The sequence below is a fragment of the Mytilus trossulus genome, chromosome 6 (assembly GCF_036588685.1).
Source record: "Mytilus trossulus isolate FHL-02 chromosome 6, PNRI_Mtr1.1.1.hap1, whole genome shotgun sequence".
NCBI classification, from domain to species: domain Eukaryota; kingdom Metazoa; phylum Mollusca; class Bivalvia; order Mytilida; family Mytilidae; genus Mytilus; species Mytilus trossulus.
This window is the reverse complement of record NC_086378.1, coordinates 27092959-27115289: the sequence shown is the minus strand read 5'-3', so window position 1 is coordinate 27115289 and position 22331 is coordinate 27092959. Positions and strand designations below refer to the sequence as shown.

The 22331-nt window shown below is 31.0% G+C and overlaps 1 protein-coding gene across 1 annotated transcript in view; it reads right to left on the bottom strand.

Annotated features, from left to right (window-relative positions):
• Nucleotides 1–22331, bottom strand: part of LOC134721016 (cilia- and flagella-associated protein 44-like) — a 34088-nt gene that overhangs the window by 3321 nt on the left and 8436 nt on the right. Inside the window, exons 5-32 of the mRNA XM_063583668.1 lie at nt 22120–22282; nt 21570–21709; nt 20963–21142; nt 20209–20488; nt 19763–19924; nt 19368–19515; nt 16318–16412; nt 15741–15947; nt 15163–15276; nt 14632–14784; nt 14078–14201; nt 13384–13490; nt 12711–12859; nt 12084–12360; nt 11396–11448; nt 10959–11121; nt 10462–10592; nt 8530–8717; nt 7934–8103; nt 7315–7503; nt 6480–6664; nt 5188–5314; nt 4486–4745; nt 3692–3806; nt 2721–2904; nt 1890–2011; nt 1241–1417; nt 649–845 (exon numbers count right to left, since the gene is read on the bottom strand). Of these exons, the coding sequence (XP_063439738.1) occupies nt 649–845; nt 1241–1417; nt 1890–2011; nt 2721–2904; nt 3692–3806; nt 4486–4745; nt 5188–5314; nt 6480–6664; nt 7315–7503; nt 7934–8103; nt 8530–8717; nt 10462–10592; nt 10959–11121; nt 11396–11448; nt 12084–12360; nt 12711–12859; nt 13384–13490; nt 14078–14201; nt 14632–14784; nt 15163–15276; nt 15741–15947; nt 16318–16412; nt 19368–19515; nt 19763–19924; nt 20209–20488; nt 20963–21142; nt 21570–21709; nt 22120–22282 (4560 nt within the window). The remainder of the gene's footprint in view (nt 1–648; nt 846–1240; nt 1418–1889; nt 2012–2720; nt 2905–3691; nt 3807–4485; nt 4746–5187; nt 5315–6479; nt 6665–7314; nt 7504–7933; nt 8104–8529; nt 8718–10461; nt 10593–10958; nt 11122–11395; nt 11449–12083; nt 12361–12710; nt 12860–13383; nt 13491–14077; nt 14202–14631; nt 14785–15162; nt 15277–15740; nt 15948–16317; nt 16413–19367; nt 19516–19762; nt 19925–20208; nt 20489–20962; nt 21143–21569; nt 21710–22119; nt 22283–22331) is intronic.

The following is a 22331-nucleotide window of genomic DNA, read 5'->3' as shown; positions in this document are numbered from 1 at the left end:
AATTTTGAAACTAAGTGTTTGTACAACATGAATAAATGGGTCGGCAGCTATCAAAATCCAAGGCTAATAACTCTTAAAAGTAGGCCATCTTAATTAAAATGTGACCTTGATTAGATTAATGGAAGGACATACTGACAAACTTAATAAAGGATAATGATTACACTATAAACCACTGTCCCTGAATGGTATGAGCATAGACAACATTAATAACAAATAGACAACAAAGTCAACTCAAGATTATCTTGCATGAGCTCCTAAAATAGTCTGATTCAAGTTTCCTTCGGAAAGACACTTTAACAGGTGTTAAATTTGATAGTAATTTTTTTTTAATTTGTTACATCAGATTATATTGATGTGATAACTAAAAGCAAGAATTGGGTTAAAATCTTAAAGACATATTGGGTTCTTGTCAACTCAGGGGCCTCGGTGGCCTCGTTCTCTTAGAAGTCGAACTATGGCACATAGTAGGTGCTTTCAAATCCAATCTTTATTGACTAGGATTTTCAGTTTTCTTTCCAAAGGTTGGTGGTTCTCTTCTGGGAATCCAACTTCCTACAACAATAAAAATTTACTGCCACACAATAGTACAATAGTGCCGTTTAAACACCAATCAATCGATATCCTCAAATCATATCCACAACAACTTACTTCATTTGTTTTTTCTGTAACTGTTTTTCATGTTCTAATTCTTTAATTCTGTGTTGTAACCTGTTGACACCATTGGATTCAAACACCAATGTCTGTGACAAGTCCTGTGGTAATACTGCATTTATCATATACTGTATCTGATGAAGTTTGAGAGTCACAACTACATCTAACTCATTCAACTTTTGCTGTTTCTCTAACTGAAATAAACAAACATTAATATTATAAGCAACAATGCATAAAATCAAATGGACGAACTATTCTGAGCCATGTCTTGAATTGAAAGTTTCCTGTCAGAGATCTAGAAATGCTATATTCATACTTCCTATGGTTTTGTCATGACTTAACTACAAAGTAAGTCAGAACTTGACAGTTAATCAAAAATTGATTCATTAATAACCATTTAAAGATTTCCTATTAAAAGAAGGAATGTACAAAGATCTTTAGATCTATACTGAAATTAAATAGTATATGTGTTTCCCTAAATATACTTTATAAATTTAGTTTAAAGCACATTATCACTTATATCTTAAATGAATGGATCTTTAATAATTGCTGAACAGCGAGAAATAAAGCAAGTATGAAAGCTACAAACCTGGAAGGCCTCTAGATCATTCTGAGCTGTCTTCAATGCATTTATGATGACCTTTAACTTTTTATTCATACTTTCTAATTCTTTCTTTAAAGTTTCATTATTTTTCTTCTCCTCTACTAAAGCTTCCTCAATGTCCAGCCTCTTCTCTCTCATGGCACATGTATTGTCATATAATGTCTGTAAATAGAAAGTAGGGAACCGTTTTAAACAAAGAATCTGGTTGACATATCTTTATTCAAATAAATAAGTGCATCTATTTTTCACTGAACTAGTACACATTTTTGTCAGGATTTTCATTGGTGGGCTAGGGCTGTATTTTGCCCTTTTCTTAAGATGATGTCTCAGACATATTCTCCATTTCCATTTATAATTTCAAAGTGATATGCATGCGTTGTCAGTTTATTTTGGACTCTATGAGTTTGGTTATCCATTTGGTATCTTTCGCCATTCTTACACTGAGCAGTCAAACATTATAATAAAGTACAATTAATCTTATAAACTCAATCAAATCTTCATTCTCATATTACCAATGGCAATTCCAACTTTGTGATCAACATGTCTTATACACAGCAATTCTCGAAATAATCTACTTACAAAATCGTGTAAAATAGGGTAGTTTTATTTGAAGACCAATATCTAGACAACTTACTTGATCACAGCCTGGAGGACAAATGTCAAGGTCATAACCTCCAGCATCATCATCAGATTCATCTTCATCTTCATCCCACTCAGAATCATCATCTGAATCATCATCACTCTCCTCACTTTCATCTACAAAAGAAAAATCATACAATATAAGTCTTCTTAAATATTATAAAATTTTAAAAACATCCTTGTTTCAAAATTTCTTTTGAATCTAAAATTGGCATACCTCAAAGTTCAATCATTTATTTATAAGCATGATCTCAACTATAAACAGAAAACACTCCTTTTGATATGAAATCTTAATTTCATATAAAAAGTTAGAACAATTATTTATTTTAAAATCAGAATGTAATTTGCTTCGATTCAACCTATGTTGAATTTTGTTTCTATTTACCCTTTAAATTTTTCAAAAATTGTACATTGCCACCATAAATCGGTGTTTGCCCCCGAAAAAAAATCTATAATAGTATCAGTATATAAAACCTTAGAGCCATTAATTAGTATGCACAAAATATTTGTCCCATAAGATTGAGCAATTGTCAATCAATCAGCAAACCTAAAAAGTTTAAATTATCAAATATTTTTTGTTTAGAAAATAACAAGAATGTTTACAAAGTACACAGATGACACACTCACACTATCATTTTCTGTGTTCAGTGGACCCTAAAATTGGAGTCAAAACTCTAATTTGGTATTCATCATAATAGGGAACATGTGAATTTCAATCTGAAGTGGGACAGACTGAGGAACAACAGACTAATGAACAAACGCACAGACCACAAAACATAATGCCGACAATTTGGGTATAAAAATCTTTTAAAAACTCATAACCTACCATCCTCTGACACTTTTTTCTTTGCCCTTTTAATCTTTTTCTTATAAACTTTTGTAAGATATTCTGCCCACTGGTTTTTATCCCCTAGTAACACTGAGAACTGTGCTTGTAGTGCTCTGTCTTTCTCTCCCATCTTCTCTATCTCCTTCTTTTTCATTTCTATCTTATTTGTTATTTCTACAATCTGTAAAATAAGTTCATTTTTTATAACTGCACTTTATATGTAACTTATTTTTTAAAGGATTCCAGACAATTAAAAATATACATCGCATGATTTGATATTTTTCTGTTGAGGAGGCAGACGATTTTTATATTTAAAAAGTTAGGTTTTGTAGCTTCTTCAAGCCTTGTGGTAAAAAAACTTTCGAGTTGTTTTTTTTGTACTCATATTCGAAAATCATCCAATCAAAATGTTTGATTTTATGCTTTGAGCATGATTTTTGTGCTATTTTAAAAAGGTATGAAAATCAATCGTGGCTTAAATGGGTTCTTTTCATCTATTTTCGTCTATCCTGTGACATTTAATTAGAACTAATATTGTTTGATTAGTGTTCATCATAGCAAATGAGCAAAAATGGTTGAATTTACAAAAGCACTGAGCATAGTTTTATGACTTCAACCCCAGATGTATAATGTTTTATTCTTTTTAAGATATCAAATCTTAAAACAATGAGGAAACTTTTTAAAGATTAAAATCAAGCTCCACAGCTATGCGGTGACCTATAGTTGTTGACTTCTATGTCATTTAGTCTCTGGTAGGAAATTGTCATTATTAACAATCATACCACATCTTTTTATCTTTATATGCAAATATCAAAATACCATTGCCAAAAAAGGATACCAATTTTTTCTGATTTTCCTACTAATCCACAGTTTTGATGAGTCTAAATTTCAACAGGGTCCAACAAACAATAAAGTATAGCATTAATATTCTGTAGTTCCATAAAAATATTTTAAAAGAGCAAACCTACCTTATTCTGCATATCAATTTTCTCTTGAGCTTTATTTGTGACTTTTTCTGCCAATACATCCTCTCTCTTCTCAAACTCTTTCAGTAATACTAACTCCTCAAACAAAGTTACCTGTCTGTAAAACATTAAAATGTGTCATTGAATATCAACAGATTAAATATGTCGCACAAGCATTAGTTTTCGAAACATTTATTTTTACCCAGCCAAAATTATGCTTTTCCTTCTGAAAAAATTAAAGATTGAGTTTTAAATGTAAAAATCTACTTAAATTTTTGTTATTTTATTCCATATTACTCCCTTACACATGAAGCATAGATAAGTCACTTGAGCAGAAAGTCTTAGCTCTCCAATGCAGCTGAATTTACCCTAAGATTAAGCAGCAGTTCACAGTACTCCATCCAATGTTCTTGATAATATACTGTAAACTACTAATGTATATTGGTCATGGTTTTGCACATCTTTTTATTTACTGTGGATTCATTATTATTCTTTTGATACCAATATTTGTGGATTTCATTTGTATAGGTGAACCATGAAATTAAATGACAAATTTTCTATGAACTTCTATGCAGACTTCGGCAAAACCCAGAATTAGATATCCACTAATATGCTATGCAAGTTTTACTAAATTCACAAAAATTGATACCCTCGAAAATAAACGAATCCACAGTTCTTGTGATTTTTTTTGTCCAGTTTGTATCTTTTTAATGTGCAAAGTTCACATCATTTGATATGAAACGCTAAACTCATGACTAGTACAAAACAATTTCTTAAGCATCACAGGAAACACATACCGTAGATCAGCATTTTTCATCACTATATCCAATTTAAATTTTTCATGTCTGAGAATTCTGAGTTCAGCATCAAAGTTTTGCACTAATTCATTAATTCTGTTTAATAATCTGTCTTGTTCATATAACATTTTAATGTCCTCAGCTTGTTTAAGTTCGATTTCCAAGGGAGTTAACTCAACATCTTCTAATACTTCACTAGATGCTGAATCTGTTTTCACTTTGGATTCACTCATACGTCTTGCTGGAGTTGGTGAGACAGCCTAAACATAGAACAGACAGATAAATATATATTTTATATTGATGTGACTGGTAGGTATGGAAATATATCCTCAATAGAAATATGCACAAGCCAATACATGGACTATCAAGCAAAATATCTGTATACTGTATAGTGTAAACACAAATCTTAAGTTTGTCTCCCATTTAAGGATATAAAACAATTTCCATTAATTTTCTTGTTTTACAATATCTAATATTTGACAATGCAGACAAACTGATTGTTTTGCAAAAACCACACAATTTAAAATTGAAACAACAATGAGATTCTTAGTTTATTATTTTGTTTTACGTTTTAACAAAAAATCTTCCTGTAAAATAATTTCTACATCATCTAGACATTTAAAACCTTTCCAAAATTATGATCAATCTACCATCATAGATATCTAGTGTTCTAAAAATACAACAAGTACCCTTGCTTCATACCTTAGTTTCACCACCAAACCCTCCAAAGCCACCAAAACCTCCAGTTGATGATCCTTTTGATGCTTTCTGTTGTTGTTCATACTCTTTCTTGAACTTAACCAATGTGTCCCTTGTATATTCTAATTTCCTGCAAAAAAAAAAAATTGATAAAAAGAGTATCAAAATGTATGAAATGCATCCAACCTTTTATTGAAGTGTACAACATTTACTTCTTGTAGTAAACTTGAAATACCTGAATTTGCCTCCCTTTTCATTTTTTAAAAGAAAGGTTAAATGTCAAGATCTTTAGACTATTGCTGATATATACATTTGGTTGTGATTTTAACCGTAATGAGATTTTTATTCTTTTATAGACAGAGAGGGAACTAAAAGGGGGCCCCATACAGAAACCAGGCCTGAATATACCTCCTCACAATTTTTTGGAAGGCTGTATTTTACAAAGAAAGGATGAAAGTAAGTTTATACTCAAACATTGAGATGACCAAGCTATATTTTATTCTTTAAAGGGATTTTTGTGGTCAACTTTCCAATAAAAGCATGATAAAGAGAAAAGACAAGACACTCATTATTCAAGTAGGCTTGAGAGCATTTATTTGTAGTGCATTTCTTTAGTGAGGGGGGGGGGGGATCAGACCTGTATCAGGTCTCTGGGATCGTTTTTTTTTTAAGCCCCTGATTTCAGGATCAGAACCCCTCCATCTTTAGTCCAATAAATGGAAATTATTCTAATCTCTATGTTTTCTGAATAGGATTTAAAAAAAAAGGGTATTTTACTTTTAGGATAAAATATATCAATATTATAGAAAAGTTAATTCGCTTTTAAAAACTTAAAATTTTAACAATACTATGTTCAGGGGTTTGACTTAGGGTAACTGCTTCAGCAGTATTTATTATAAACTTTTAGAACTAGAACCAATCACTGGTTTATCTAATAGTCATGACAATTTCTTTTCCCATTTTAGAGTGTAATTGCTATCAGATGCATAAAACATGAAAAAATATGAAAAATATTTCCTGGTAACACACTGTCCTCAATAGGGTCTATATTCCTAGACAACAAATATCAATGAACCATAACTGTGCTCAGGAATCATCATTTTTTTGAGATGTTAAATATAGAAAACATATAAACCATGCAAAAATTTCAACCATCTGAAGACTTAAACTTTCATCTGTTGATAAGAAAATTAACTGAAATAATCAAAGCAAACTTCAGTTTTATAGACTTCAATAACTTTTTTTTTTATATTTATTGAAGATATGGATTTAAATCGCTGTATTGAATGACTTACTTTTCAGGCATTTCACATAACTGCATCTCTGGTACTGGTGGGATGGTTTTACGATTTGTCTCCTCTAACTTTTGATGTACATCTTTTAAGTTACATACAACATCTTTAATCTCTTCAATAATTTGTATCTTTTTGTCTCTTATTGATAGTAGTTTGAGATTGAAGTTATATTTATACTCATGAATCTGTAAAACAGAATGTAAGTTAATGAAATCCACATGTATGAAAAATATTTTTTTTTATTAAATACATTAATCCAACTAATTTTCATGCGCAAGATATTTTTAGTGAGACAAAATATTTTAGGCTTTTATATCTTCAACTAAATAAATTCACTGTATTTTCCCAGAGCAAAAACACAAACTGCTGGATTTTCAACCAGAAAGAAGTATGAAGTTCCAAGGACTTAACTGATATAGATATTTTAAGATCAGCTAAGTGCTTGAGCTAGTATGACCAAATATCGGAAAGAATATCCTATTATGTTAACCTATCAGCAAAATGAAACATAATTCAGTGGTTGTCGTTTGTTTATGTGTTACATATTGCTTTTCGTTAAATAAGGCCGTTTGTTTTCTCGTTTGAATTGTTTTACATTGTCTTATTGGAGTCTTTTATAGCTAACTATGCGGTATTGGCTTTGCTCATTGTTGAAGACCGTACGGTGACCTATAGCTGTTTTAAATATCTGTGTCATTTTGGTCATTTGTGGATAGTTGTCTCATTGGCAATCATACCACATCTTCTTTTTTATATGAATATAACATTAATTGTCATTTGAACAATTACACTTGACAGTTATATAAATCTTAAAGTATAGAAAATTGTTACTTACCAGGTCTTTCAACACAAGTAATCTTCCTCTAGCTTTTTCTACATTCATCCTCAGATGATCTGGTACAATATAATCCTTGGCTGTCTTCAGATTGAAGTATCCCATGTTATCTTTAGCTTCTTTAATAGAAGCCACATCATTGGGATCTTCAAAATCATCTTCTGGTTTGGTACTGTATAAATCATCCCACTGTAAATACAAGTTTGTCATCAAGGTAAACAATGAAAAAGACACATGTGGAAAAATAAAAGCCCATATCAAAATAATGTCGAAATCAAAATGACAACTCCTATTATTAACTTCCTACTTCTGCCATTTACCTTTGACAAAGACAAGATTTTAATTGACTCATCAGGCTAACATGTTAAAAAGTTTATCTGTAAGAAGATAATTTACAAAACTTATCTAAAGTCTTATTTTCTACAATACCCTTAAAGTTTTCTAAGACAATTTTCAATTTATAAATTATTATAAAAATATTTCATCAAATTTGTTAAATCTGACAATTGAAAACTGTAACCATGGTAACTGTTCCTTGTCATTATCACAAAAAAAAAAATTTTGCATACAGAATTTTTTGTTATACAATACATATAACCTAAAAGTAAACACATTATACCTGAGCCCTTCTGTGTGCTCTCTTTTTCTTCTTTTCCTCCACTTTGCCCAGAGCTTTTGTAATCCGTTCCCCCATACTACCTTTCAATGTTGTAGTAGTGGCTATTTTGGCTGTTGCATCATCTTGCTTCCCTCCTGCATCAGTCCCCATCTCAGTCAATCTTGTCTGACCTTCAAAAAATATATGGAATATTATAATATCAACTCAAACTATTTTTTGGTGGTTTTTTTTTAGACATCTGTAAGATAGCTATATATAGTGATGATATTGACTTCATGAATTACATACTTGAAGATCAAATTTAAAAACATGCATTTAGTATTGTGAATATTTTGCAACAGAAAATAATACAAGAGTAATTCAAGTGCACTTATTCTTGAGACGGGTTGCAGCCCTCTTTGAAAGATAAATTTTTAAAACAGTTTAAAAATTGAACAGACAGATATATACTATACACTGACAAAAGTACAGATATAATGAAATATAAGAACCTGTGGAGTAAGACTGTCATATAATCATCTTCAAGTGTCTAAGGTTTCACATTCTAACACGTTTGCAGATGTTAGAAATCAAATGTCTTAGATAAATCTAAATACCTGTCATTAATTCCCTCGTAGGGTCTCTTGTCAGGTCGTCTCTAGTCATGTTAGTTTTCCTCCTCTCAAAATCAGCCTTCATATGGTAGAAATCATCAGATAATTTGGCTGCTCTAAAACTGGCAACCTCGTGACTGGTTTCAAAAGCTTTGACAACTATTCTCTCACATTCTACTACATCTTTGTATCTAAGAAAGAAGGAAATATTGTTTTTGTTATAAATGTAGTTAGTATAATTTCTTAAATAGTCATTTGAAAAGATATTTTTTGAAACATTTAATACAAAATAACAACAATTTTGAAGGAAAGAGTAACTACAATATTTTTTAAAACATATATGCATCTCATTATTACTTTATTAAAATATAACTAGAGGCTCTAAAGAGCCTGTGTCGCTCACCTTGGTCTATGTGCATATTAAACAAAGGACACAAATGGATTCATGACAAAATTGTATTTTGGTGATGGTGATGTGTTTGAAGTTCTTACTTTACTGAACATTCTTGCTTCTTACAATTATATCTATAATGAACCTTGCCCATTAGTAACAGAGAAAAATATTTGGTAAAAATTTACATAAAATTACCGAATTAATGAAAATTGTTAAAAATTGACTATAAAGGGCAATAACTCCTTAAGGGGTCAATTGACCATTTAGGTCATGTTGACTTATTTGTAGATCTTACTTTGCTGAACATTATTGCTGTTTACAGTTTATCTCTATCTATAATAGTATTCAAGATAATAACCAAAAACAGCAAAATTTCTTTAAAAATTACCAATTGGAGGGCAGCAAGCCAACAACCGATTGTCCAATTCATCTGAAAATTTCAGGGCAGATAGATATTGACCTAAAAAACATTTTTATCCCATGTCAAAGTTCCTCAAAATGCTTTGGTTTTTGAGTTATAAGCCAAAAACTGCATTTTACCCCTATGTTCTATTTTTAGCCGTGGCGGCCATCTTGGTTGGTTGACCGGGTCACGCCACACATTTTTTAAACTAAATACCCCAAAGATGATTGTGGCCAAGTTTGGATTAATTTGGCTCAGTAGTTTCAGAGGAGAAGATTTTTGTAAAAGATTACTTAGATTTATGAAAAATGGAAAAAAATCGACTATAAAGGGCAATAACTCCTAAAGGGGTCAACTGACCATTTAGGTCATGTTGACTTATTTGTAAATCTAACTTTGCTGAACATTATTACTGTTTACAGTTTATCTCTATCTATAATAATATTCAAGATAATAACCAAAAACAGCAAAATTTCCTCAAAATTACCAATTCAGGGGCAGCAACCCAACAACAGGTTAAACGATTCATCTGAAAATTTCAGGGCAGATAGATCTTGACCTGATAAACATTTATACCCCATGTCAGATTTCCTCTAAATGCTTTGGTTTTTGAGTTATAAGCCAAAAACTGCATTTTACCCCTATGTTCTATTTTTAGCCGTGGCGGCCATCTTGGTTGGATGACCGGGTCACGCCACACATTTTTTAAACTAGATACCCCAATGATGATTGTGGCCAAGTTTGGTTTGATTTGGCCCAGTAGTTTCAGAGGAGAAGATTTTTGTAAAAGCTAACGCCGGACGACGGACGACGGACGCCGGACGCCGGACGCCGGACGCTGGACGCCAAGTGATGAGAAAAGCTCACTTGGCCCTTTGGGCCAGGTGAGCTAAAAATGACTTACAAAAAAGAAACATAATTTTTGAATTTAACATTTCAAACACAAACCTAAAGTAACAATAACCAACATATTTTAAGATTGACGATTATTGGTTTCTTAATGTCTAGTGGCAAATATTTCATGCATATTTTAAGTTTTCAGTATCAACTTTTAGCTTATAACTATATTACGTTCAGAACAAAATTAGTATCAAACTAAACATTAATATAATATTGTAATCATTGTTATTGAGCCTACCTTTTCCTAAGTTTTTCTAGGGCTATTCTTTGTTTTTCAGATTCCCAAGCTAGTTCTTTTCTCACAATTTCTATTCTTTCATCTCTCTGTTTTTGCAATTCTTCCTTAATTTCTCTGTCCATTTCAAATTCCTGAAAAAAATAATGGCTCTTTAAAACTTAGAGTCTGTTTCTAATTAAGTTTATTAAATATTAAACTAGAGTACTTGAGTAATTGACTGTTAGATATATATATATAAATGTTGCCTAAAGAGAACCTATAGGTAAAAGTTTTTCCACAGCCGTTTGAGTGTAAAATGTAGGTTATGTTTACCCCATGTCTCCCAAAACTGCGATTTTGAAATATCATTAAATGTAATGGAATAAACTCAACAGATTCACGTTATCAAAGTCAATAACAATATTGTCATATTCAGTACGCACTGTAAGACATGCTATTAAAGTGACAAAATACAATACAGATTTCAATACATTAAGGATTAATATACAGATCCCTACCTCCTTTTTAAGTTGTATGTTCATTGGTAAACCTTCGTTTTTCTCTAACAGTCCCTTGAACTGTCTCCTGAACTTAGAAATTTGTCTTCTAACTTCCCTTTTCTTTTCCTCTGCTAGCTTCATCATTTTGTCATACTCAGCTTTCTGTTTGGCATCTTCAATACTGAAAATTCATAAAAATTTCAAATCAGTTTTTTTATATTCAGTATTGAATATATATGTCTTATACTGAGATGGACTCATTGATGAAGGAATTTGTATGATGACCTATAGTCGTTAATTTCTGTGTCATTTGGTTTCATGTGAAGAGTTCTCATTGGCAATCATACCACATCATCTTTTTTTATATAATTTAAAAGAAAGAAAATATAATGAACACAATTTATGTAGATCAATTGAAATAATTATTTGTGAAACAGAAATATTGTAAAGTCTACCTGTAAGCTGAAGGATCATCAATATCATCACCAACTTTGTCGTCATCCTTCTTCTGTAAAATGAGAGAAAAAAAGTTTTTATCTGTTTCTCTTGTCATATTCATTTTTTTTTTAAATAAGAACAGATTGCCAGTTTGTTTGGTTTTTTTTGTTGAAAACTCAAGGATATTTCAGATTGTATCAGTAATCAGAAAATATCAATATAAATGTCTATTTTAGACATAATAGACTTTTCAATAATCAAAAACAATGTCCATAAAAATTGCTTTCAAAATCAGACTCTACATATTTTTCTAAATAAATAAATGATGCTGACCATGTGTTTAATTCTAACTGGATGATAAGCTACTAAATATCTATCAACTTAGTCTTTGATTTTGAAATAACCTTAATTTTACTGAAATTATTTTACTAAAGACAATGAATTATTATTTTAAAAAGACATTAAAAAGGCAAAGGAATAAGACAATATGTGTTTGTCTCTATAAAACCATTGAATGTCATTTAGTAGTTTGCTTGTATTTTAGATCTATAGTTTTAAGAATTTCAACCCATTAAATCGATAAGAAATTAAAATTTTGTTAAATATTGAAATCTTAGTTTATAGAAACCAGAAAAAATGAAAATTGATACCCAGCTTATTTCTAAAAAGTCCAATTAAATGAAGAATAGTTGTTAAGGAACTAACCTTTGCTGATGGTAGTTTAGCTTTTGCTTCTGCTATTTTCTTGTCCAGATTTTCTTGTGTCATCACGTCAAACATAAAGAAGTTTCCATCAGCACCTACTGATATCAAACTCAATGAATCGTAACCTAGTTTAAGACCAGTCAGATGTCCATAGTTATTGTCATGGATATTGAGTTGCCAAAAGAAGTTGAGTGTTGATATATCAAATGCTATGTCTACACTGTGGATTCTAATAGCTCCATCCTCCATACCAAATAATACTTGTTTACCATTATTACTGAAAAATTAAAGGCAACACATCAATCAAATACTGTAGGGTCTTGTAGTCCTAAAGCTGAGATTTTTTTTTGTTTCACCTCAACTCACCTATCCTCTTCATGACAGTATGCATTTAAGGTCCTATTTTTAGTTTACTTGCTTTTAATCAACTAAATGCATGAAAATTTTACAGTATGAAACAAATTGCACTTTAAATATGAAAAAACAATAAAAATTCTAAAGTTTTCTATTTGTTTTCCAATTGATACATCTGTTCCCAACCTATTGTAAGAAATAAAACTGCTTTATCATTGTTTACTTCAACTGTGTGATCTCTAAAATTTAAGTTCAACCTATGAAAATATTTACCTAAATGTAATATTATGTATAGGAACATCATCTGATTCTAAAACTGGGACATATCTGATAGGCTCATCACGAACTTCTTCTGGTAACCCAGCCTTCTCTGCCTCATTCATAAATTTACACTCATACAAGTAACCAGCATCAAACTCTCCCTAAAATTAATATTGGTGTTTTTTAAAAAAAATAGTTCCAAAGAATACCTGGTTGGTGTTTTATTTACAGTTTACATTGAGATATGTAGATTTTAGTGTATATATGTTTTGAGTGGGATAAATTCAACTTTAACTTTATGTTCCGAGTTGTAATTTTCTAGAAATTATTAACCAGAATTGAACCACTGATCTAAGTTTGAAGCTTGAAATTGAAGTTTCTAAAGTATTTATATAAAATCTGGTAAATAAGTTTGCCTTTTATCTCTCTTTCTCATACTAGCTGATTGTTAATGTATTTATTCAGATTTGAACATCAGGTGTTGTATAAGATAAATTTTTCCTGTTAGATTTAATTGAAAAAAAATAAGTATCTCATCTTTAAATTCTAGTATGTAAGAATCCTACTAAATAATGTAAAAACTAATTATCTGACTGAAAAATATACTAAGAATGACATACATCTAGTAGAGGAGCAAACATAAAAACATGCACAATCATCTCAGACAATGATGAAGTTAACTCACCATAGATAGCCAGAATTTGCCTTCCTCACTATAATATCCAGTTAATATAGGACTTGCTTGTTCTGGGATATAGGGGTGCCATTCAGGCTCTTTTTCTTTCTTTCCTTCTAAAATACAGGAAAACAAATTTAGTTCTAAGATCACTATCACATACATACATCATCATCCACCCTCCAATGTAGAAATCATTTATATTCTGGTATGAAATGTTGCTACATGATAAACAAAAGAATTATCAAAACATTCAATTCCTAATAAATGGAAATTACTATTTACTGCATGCATGTCAAAAAATTTATGATGTTTTGTAAAGCTCTGCTTTATATGAGTTGGCTTTTAGCACTTCAAGAAAAAAATACATAACAAGGCTAATAAAGTTATATCGTATATGTTTAACCCCACTAAATTTGTGTGCCTGTCCTAAGTCGGCCTTTTTAAGTCTTCCAAATTTACTTTTTTTAAATTTTGGTCCATTTATATGTTTCAGAGTTAAGTATGACTCCTTTTTCAGTGAACAAGTACACATTTGAGTTTAGAGACCAGCTGAAGCATGCCTTGGGGTACAGGATTTTCTCACAGTGTTGAAGACCCATTGGCGGTCTTGGTCTGTTTTCTGCTCTTTAGTTCAGTTGTTGTCTCTTTGATGCATTCCCCATTTCTATTCTCAATTTTATATCATTAGTATTTTTAGTACCTGGTTCATCTCCTTGCTCAGATTCTGTTTCTAATCCTCTCTCAATCCTTCTTCTTCTATCGTCTTCTTCTTTTTTCTTTCGTGCAGCTTCTTCTATTCTCCTTTTTTCTAAGTCTTCTTCATGCTGTAGACAAGCAGTTAATTTTAAATAAAAACATAAATATCTAATTTTTGTTTACATATAATTATTTAATGTAATTACTGAAAGATAATGACCAATTTGTTTTCAGATACATTTTTTAGGGTGTAGGAGGTGAAAGGTGCCCAATGCACCCCCATCCTAACCTTTACATAAACAAGCATTTTTACAATATATATTTATTGTAATTAGAAATTTTCGACTAATAAATGCTGACTGATATTTTGTATTAATTTTATTCCATATATAATACTTTTTTACTGCAACATTTCTTAAAAGTAACTTGTGGTGCAGTCTATACAGGATGGACAGAAATATTGTGCATATAATCTATAAAATGTGTTGCTATTGATAATCTATACATATCATTATGTAGGTCTATCATTTTTTCTCCTAATGACAAATTTATACTCACTCTAACTTTAGATTTAACACTTTTAAACTGGTACTGTTTCATGGGTAAGCCTGTTATGTGATATGTATGAGAAGTGTCAAACTTAGCTCCCTCTGGTGAGTCAATCTCTACCACATATCCTTCTTCACAAAATACCAATAATGTTGACCTTTTCTGAAAATAAAAGAGGAAAACTAGTAATTTTTTGCTGTAGATATTTTTTAGTTGCAATAGATTCATTCATTATAAAAAATTATATCAAGCATATTAAATGAAAGTTTACATCTTACTAAATAATTTTGAAGGTGAATAATTTTCAATAATGGTAAAAATACAGACCTTCAATAATTCAATGTTCACATAAAATTTAAAAGACATTAGTGCAAAGAATTGACTAGATTTTTCTATGCTTTACATTTTGTTGCAGTATTTTTCAATATTGCACAGCAGAATGATTGATGTTTTGTTTAAGCTTGTAAAATGCTGCTTTAGAATGAAATGAAAAAATTGAGAACATACAAATTTAAATAAATGTATAACTGGAAAACTTACGAATCTACCAGGTGACCATTGCACCTTCCTTACGGGTGCTGGTACTTGTACAAATCCTATTGGTTCATATGATAAACCATTGATATTCATAAAGAATACTGTACCATCCTCACCCTGAAAAATACAATTAACATTACTAATCCTCTAAGAGTGCATACTATACTCCATGATATGATCAAGATATTTTTAAATGTAACTGATATGTTTAATATTTATTTCTTGTTATTAATTTTGTTAAATTGCATCCATAGTCCTAATGTAAACTCTTATAAGGTGATCTTTCTTTTGGGATAAATCGGTTTAAAAAATAAATAAAAATATGAATATGGGGTACAGGTTGCTATTGATACAACATATTTACAAAGTCTTACACCTCAAATATGCCCAGCATGATCTGCATGACTAGTTGCTATAGATACAAAAGATTTATTTTATGTCTTACCCCAGTGGCTAGAATTTCTCCAGCATGATCAGTTGCTATAGATACAAAAGATTTATTTTATGTCTTACCCCAGTGGCTAGAATTTCTCCAGCATGATCACTTGCTATAGATACAAAAGATTTATTTAATGTCTTACCCCAGTGGCTAAAATTTCTCCAGCATGATCAGTTGCTATAGATACAACAGATTTGCTGTGAGGTTTGAAAGCCTGTATAATGTCAAGTTCAACAGAGTTTTTATGTCGTTTGCTATGTACAGAATCTTCATCCAACTGTTTGATGGCCAGAACTCTGACTACTCCATCCTGGAATCCAGCAATCACTGTAGCACATTTAGTATCCACCTGAAATGATTAAATGTTTTACCTTGTTTTATTTATCTTAGAAGTATTTAAATATAAAAGACACATTCATGATTCATTGAGTTATAATAACCCCCACCTCACTCAGGTATGAGACAACAAACTTTAGCTTTTAAATGTGAATGACATATATGTAAAATGTAGGAATATAGTATTCAAAACTATTCCTTTTTTTATACATTAAACTTGAATTGGTTAAAAAAAAAAGGAAAAAAAAACCTGTGACATAAACAGTCATTTTACATTACTGTTCACTCAACAAGAAGCATAATTCACTTTACACTATACAAATACACAAACAAATTATTTGTATACCTTCATTTTCTTATAAACTACTTCTATCTATACTTACAAGCTTAGGTGCCCATAACAATGCTGAACCTTTAGAGGCATACTTCTTCTCACAAATCTGTTTTCTTTGCACATAATCAAACAATCTCACAGTTTCTGAAAAATTAAAAAAAATCTTTTCTTTGTCTTTCATTCTCTGATAATTTGATTAAAAAAAACCACTGTAATATGTACAATTAACTTTGCCTACATTTGCAGTGATTTTGCTAGCGCTCGTCACTTTTGTATTTTATGAAAAGGTTTTCGAAATGACGAAAATATTTCATATCAATTTCTTCACTTAAATTTGGAAAGTGTAAAAATATTTACACATCAAATTACTTGAATTCTACCTGTCTTTATGTTTCTGACAAGTTCATGACCCTCAGGTAATTAACGTTTACCAAAGGTGTTAAGAGTTGTGATGACAAGTGATCCGCCTATCGCAAATCAGATGGGTCACTAATCCCTTAATTATTATTATAAAACCTCATAAATGATCATAATAATCTGTTTAAATTAAATCAGTCAGTCAGCATTTCATTTTTATCATTTCTCACAATTCTGTCGTATTTTCGTCATTTGAACAAAATTGATAATCTTCCCGGACATTTCAACTTTATTTTAATTTTAATATTTCCCTTACGATCATAATTTGCAGTTTGCTTGTCGCAGTTTCGACATTTTAACGTATTTTCGTCATACTTTATATAAATATTCATCAATAACTTTCGACAACTTCGATTAAAAAGAATGAACTTTATTCAAAACGTAAATATTTCCACTTGCAAACAGGTGCTTCCTGTTCTATATATTGCGCATGCGTAAAAGTTCGTAGATGAATCCGGTTTTATTCTGAAATTATTATTCAATTGGCACTTCCCGTTTTCATTTCATTTCGTTTAAAAACCGAAAGTAAACGTGATCTAGTCTACAGTCATTAGAATCGTCACATGTATAGATGCAGATCCTTCTATCCAATATTAAAGAAATTGATTCCAAATAGATATTTAAACGTATTTTCAAGGATATAAATGATTGTGAAGTGAAAAAGTCGTTACAAGTTCATATGTGCAGTGGTTTAAAAAATAGAGGCACCCAACTTTTGTTGATCAGGGGTGTGCCCTGAAAATAACTGAAGTGAAGCTGTAAACCATATTTCCAGATCCCTGTTCTTATCTTCATATCTTAGCATCACATCAGTCAATTCATTCAATGTTGCCAATAACTACCTAAAGTCTCAAAAGATCCTAGACTAGTCCTTGAAGGACTTGGACATACATGTATAGCTAGTTTGATAAACATCCTAGACCCCTTGCTATTATAAAACTAGAGGCTCTAAAAAGCCTGTGTCGCTCACCTTGGTCTATGTGAATATTAAACATTGGACACAGATGGATTCATGACAAAGTTGTGTTTTGGTGATGGTGATGTGTTTGTAGATCTTACTTTACTAAAAATTCTTGCTGCCTACAATTATCTCTATCTATAACAGTAGTTTCTGTGGAAAATGTAAGTGAAAAACTACAAATTTTATGAAAATTGTTAAAAATTGACTATGAAGGGCAATAACTCCTTAGGGGGTCAATTGACTATATTGGTCATGTTGACTTATTTTTAGTTCTTACTTTGCTGTAAATTATTACTGTTTACAGTTTATCTCTATCTATAATAATATTCAAGATAATAACAAAAAACAGCAAAATTTCCTCAAAATTACCAATTCAGGGGCAGCAACCTAACAACTGATGATTCAATTCATCTGAAAATTCCAGGGCTGATAGATCTTCACCTGATTAACAATTTTACTTCCTGTCAGATTTGCTCTTAATGCTTTGGTTTTTGAGTTATAAGCCAAAAACTGCATTTTATCCCCATGTTCTATGTTTAGCCATGGCGGCCATCTTGGTTGGTTGGCAGAGATACCGGATACAATATTTAAACTAGATACCCCTAAGATGGTTATGGCCAAATTTGGTTAAATTTGGCCCAGTAGTTTCAGAGGAGAAGATTTTTCTAAAAGATTACTAAGATTTACAAAAAAAGGTTAAAAATTGACTATAAAGGGCAATAACTCCTAAAGTGGTCAACTGACCATTTTGGTCATATTAACTTATTTGTAGATCTTACTTTGCTGAACATTATTGCTGTTTACAGTTTATCTCTATCTATATAAATATTCAAGATAATAACCAAAAACAGCAAAATTTCCTTAAAATTTCCAATTCAGGGGCAGCAACCTAAACGGAATGTCGGATTAACGTGAAAATTTCAGGGCTGATAGATCTTAACCTGATAAACAATTTTACCCCTGTCAGATTTGCTCTAAATGCTTTGGTTTTTGAGTTATAAGCCAAAAACTGCATTTTACCCCTATGTTCTATTTTTAGCCATGGCGGCCATCTTGGTTGGTAAGCCGGGTCACCAGACACAATTTTTAAACTAGATACCCCAATGATGATTGTGGCCAAGTTTGGTTAAATTTGGCCCAGTAGTTTCAGAGGAGAAGATTTTTGTAAAAGTTAACGCCGGATGCAGGACGACGGACGACGGACGCCAAGTGATGAGAAAAGCTCACTTGGCCCTTAAAATAAGGCTGATTTTTATCACGCGCAAAAAGTGACTTAAGCCCTCAAAATCCTAGCTGAAACCCTGTACATTTGTTTAAGTCTACAAAATTTGAAATACTCTTAAAAGTCGTCTGCAATCCATATTAAGAAATAAATCAGTAACTCATAAATAAAAAATCTGTATGTTTCTAATTTAAATACTTTCTATCGCTTCAATTCAAGAAGCATAGTTAAGTGCATCACCAAAACACTGAACCATGCTTTACACAAAAATGTGTTGAATGCATTCCTTATACAAAATTTCTACATACACTTGACAGAACCAAAAGAAAAGGCACAGGTCTTTTATTGCTGATCTTAATCTAAATCAGGGAGATCTTCAACAAGAAGTACAAGAAAGCATCTCTCTCTATTTTAAATGGCTCCAGGCAGGAGTTTGAAAAGAATTCTTCACTAGTTCTTACGGATGAGAATAAATACAATGAATGATTGTCAAACTTACGATCAACTCCAGTAGAGGCAACCAAGTGACTCTCAGGTGATATGTCACAGCCTAAAATAGCACCAGCATGATAAGTGAACATTTTCTCTGGAGCAGAAGATGTGTGGGAGAACGATAAATCTAACTTCCAGATTCCACCACTAGCATCCTGAAAAACATTTAATTGACAAAAAATAATAATAAATTTATATATATTCCATCCCTTATAGAAGTACATATTTTCCCAAAATATAAACATTACTTAGAAAGCCTTTGATCCAAATCATGATGGTCATGTTTTGAAATTGTTTCATGAAAGTTCTCTATTAAATTAGACTTTTTTTGTCAGGTTGGCTTTAATTTGTCAAAAATTCTAATGTCTACAAAGATTTTTTACATTCTACATGTATACTAACCTGTGCATACCAAACTGTGATCTCATTTTCTGCATCTGTACATTTTAATATTGACTTGAGATTTACATCATGTCCTACTTTCAGTTCATTCATTGGCTCCATTTCAAAAGTTGCTGAGTCATCAGTAGCGTCAGCTGTGTCAATACTCTCAAAATCCCATACCTGAAAAATGTATAAATGCATTACTAATTGACTCTCTTGATAAAATACACTTTTCAAAGTCACGGTTGAATTTTACAACAAATAATCAAAAATAACAACAAAAAAAAGACTTTTGTGATTAAATTTTTTTTTGGATTTTAACATAACACCTTATAGTTAAACAAAACACAGTTAAGTTTTAATGAAAACTGCATGTAGGGAATATTCCTCTATCTAAAAATTCTGACAGTTATTCAGTGATTAAGGATAATAATTGTTTACAGCATAAATAAGATTGTAATTACCCTTATGCATCCATCATTGCCAACAGTAATTAACTCCCCTTCATCCAGTAAGATCTGTTCTATAGGACCTTGGTGACATGGCTTCTTTCCTTTCCTAGTGATCTCTACCTTAATCAGACCACCTTCCCACAGTAACATGTTACCCCATTCTGCACCAGACAAAACCTTCCCATCAGGCAGTTCAACATAACCTTCAATGTCAGTTATCTCTGTCCTACCAAACTTTCCTAACTGTCCTTGTAGTTTGAGACCAGTAAAGGTGTCAGCCATCTTCCAGAACCTGTAAAAAGTTTACCATTATAAATTTTTTTTGTCTTAATTAAGCATTTCAAATTGAATCAGTTTTTACTATGGAGACTAGAATATTTATATTTATATGTATTAAATTTATAATTACTGTAGATTCAAACAGATTAGTGCATGATTTTTATCAAGGTGAATAATGTGACTGGACAAATATTTCAATAATAAATATTCAGATTCTAATATCTGATACACATATCTGTATTCAATATTTTATGAAATTGCAATAATTAATCTCAGTTTTGGTTGATGACGTCAAAATCACAATATCTTCTGAATTTACAGTATTAACAAAGGTATTGTTCATTCTTGCCTTTTGTTTACTTATTTTATGTTTTTTTTTTAAATGCAATACATGTATGTATAATAAGGCTGGTAACTTGTGGTCTGTCCGTGTTAAGTGCTTTGTTTTACTGGATTTAAGTCTGACAGAGCAAAAACAGAACATTACCTAATGTGAGATGTTCCAGCAGTGGTCAGCTGACCCTCCAAGTCTGCAGAGAATGTTACTCTGAAGACATCCTGAGAGAAAGCTTTATATCTAAGTACTGTCTGTTCTTTTTTCCATTCCCATAATGTTAACATAAAATCTGGATCTCCACCTTGTGATGCTAACAGGTTACCATCAGGGCTGAAAATATAAATATAATTCAAATCATTGACAAGAATGAGTAAAGTACTCCTTTTTCAGGTCCAACTTATATAAAACTTTGATAAGGGAAGAGAGATTAAAATAAAAACACACAATATATACAGTTTTCAGAATTGTATGAAAAGCCTGACATGTACTTCCTTACATATTTTTACTATTTATTTGTTCAAAGAGGTTAACATACCAGCCTGAACATGGTAAGAGCTTTATGCTGGTCAGTTTTATTGGTCCAGAAAACCAGACATAATACAGAAAGGTGATCAATCTTATATGGAAAATCAAGGAATAAAGCATCCCTAAAAATACAACTTACTCTTAAGTAACAAAAATATTGGTATCCATGATAATAAATAAATTCACTATATATTATTTTAGTACATCCAAATGGCAAAATTTAGATTTTTACCTAAAATTGAGAGAGGCATATGATTTTTCTGTTCCGCCTCTCAGTATTCTGTATAATTTCAGTGAAGGGTACTCAAAAATGTTTATGTTTGGTGTGTGTCCCTTCTCTCCAACAGCAAAGTATTTCTGACTTGGATGAACCTAAAATAGATATATAGAATTTGTTTAACCAATATTATTATAAATAAGTTCTATGAATGACAACATATAAAATTGTTATTAGATACTGTACATCCAATAATGATTGCTTATATCATTGAAATTTTAGTTGATAGGAAAAGAATGCTAAATTATTTATTGTGATTTGAGGAAAATCCACATACAAATATATGTATGATTTATTTTCTCTAAAAAAAATAATGCTGATGACAGATCTTTTGTTTTAATAATCATATTGCAAATTTTTAACTTGAAAAATAGTCCAGATGCTTGTTTATGGTTGAAATCATTTTTTTTTTTAATTTTCATGATGCTGTCTCATTTACATATATATCCCACATATTATTCCAGGTAAAAGAAAAGCAATTTTTTTATTTCAATATATATCTTACTGTAATGGCACCAATACCACCACCACTGGTACTACGTAAATATTTCTGTTCCTTTGTATTCAAATCTAGTATCTGTACCAGGTTACCAGCAGCAAAACAGACCGTGTGATCATCTAGTAAGTGCAGATTGTTACGCTTAGTACAATCATAACCAAATGAATATCTAGTTACTTGTTAAGGAGTTTAAAAATATATATAAAGTGTTAAAGATT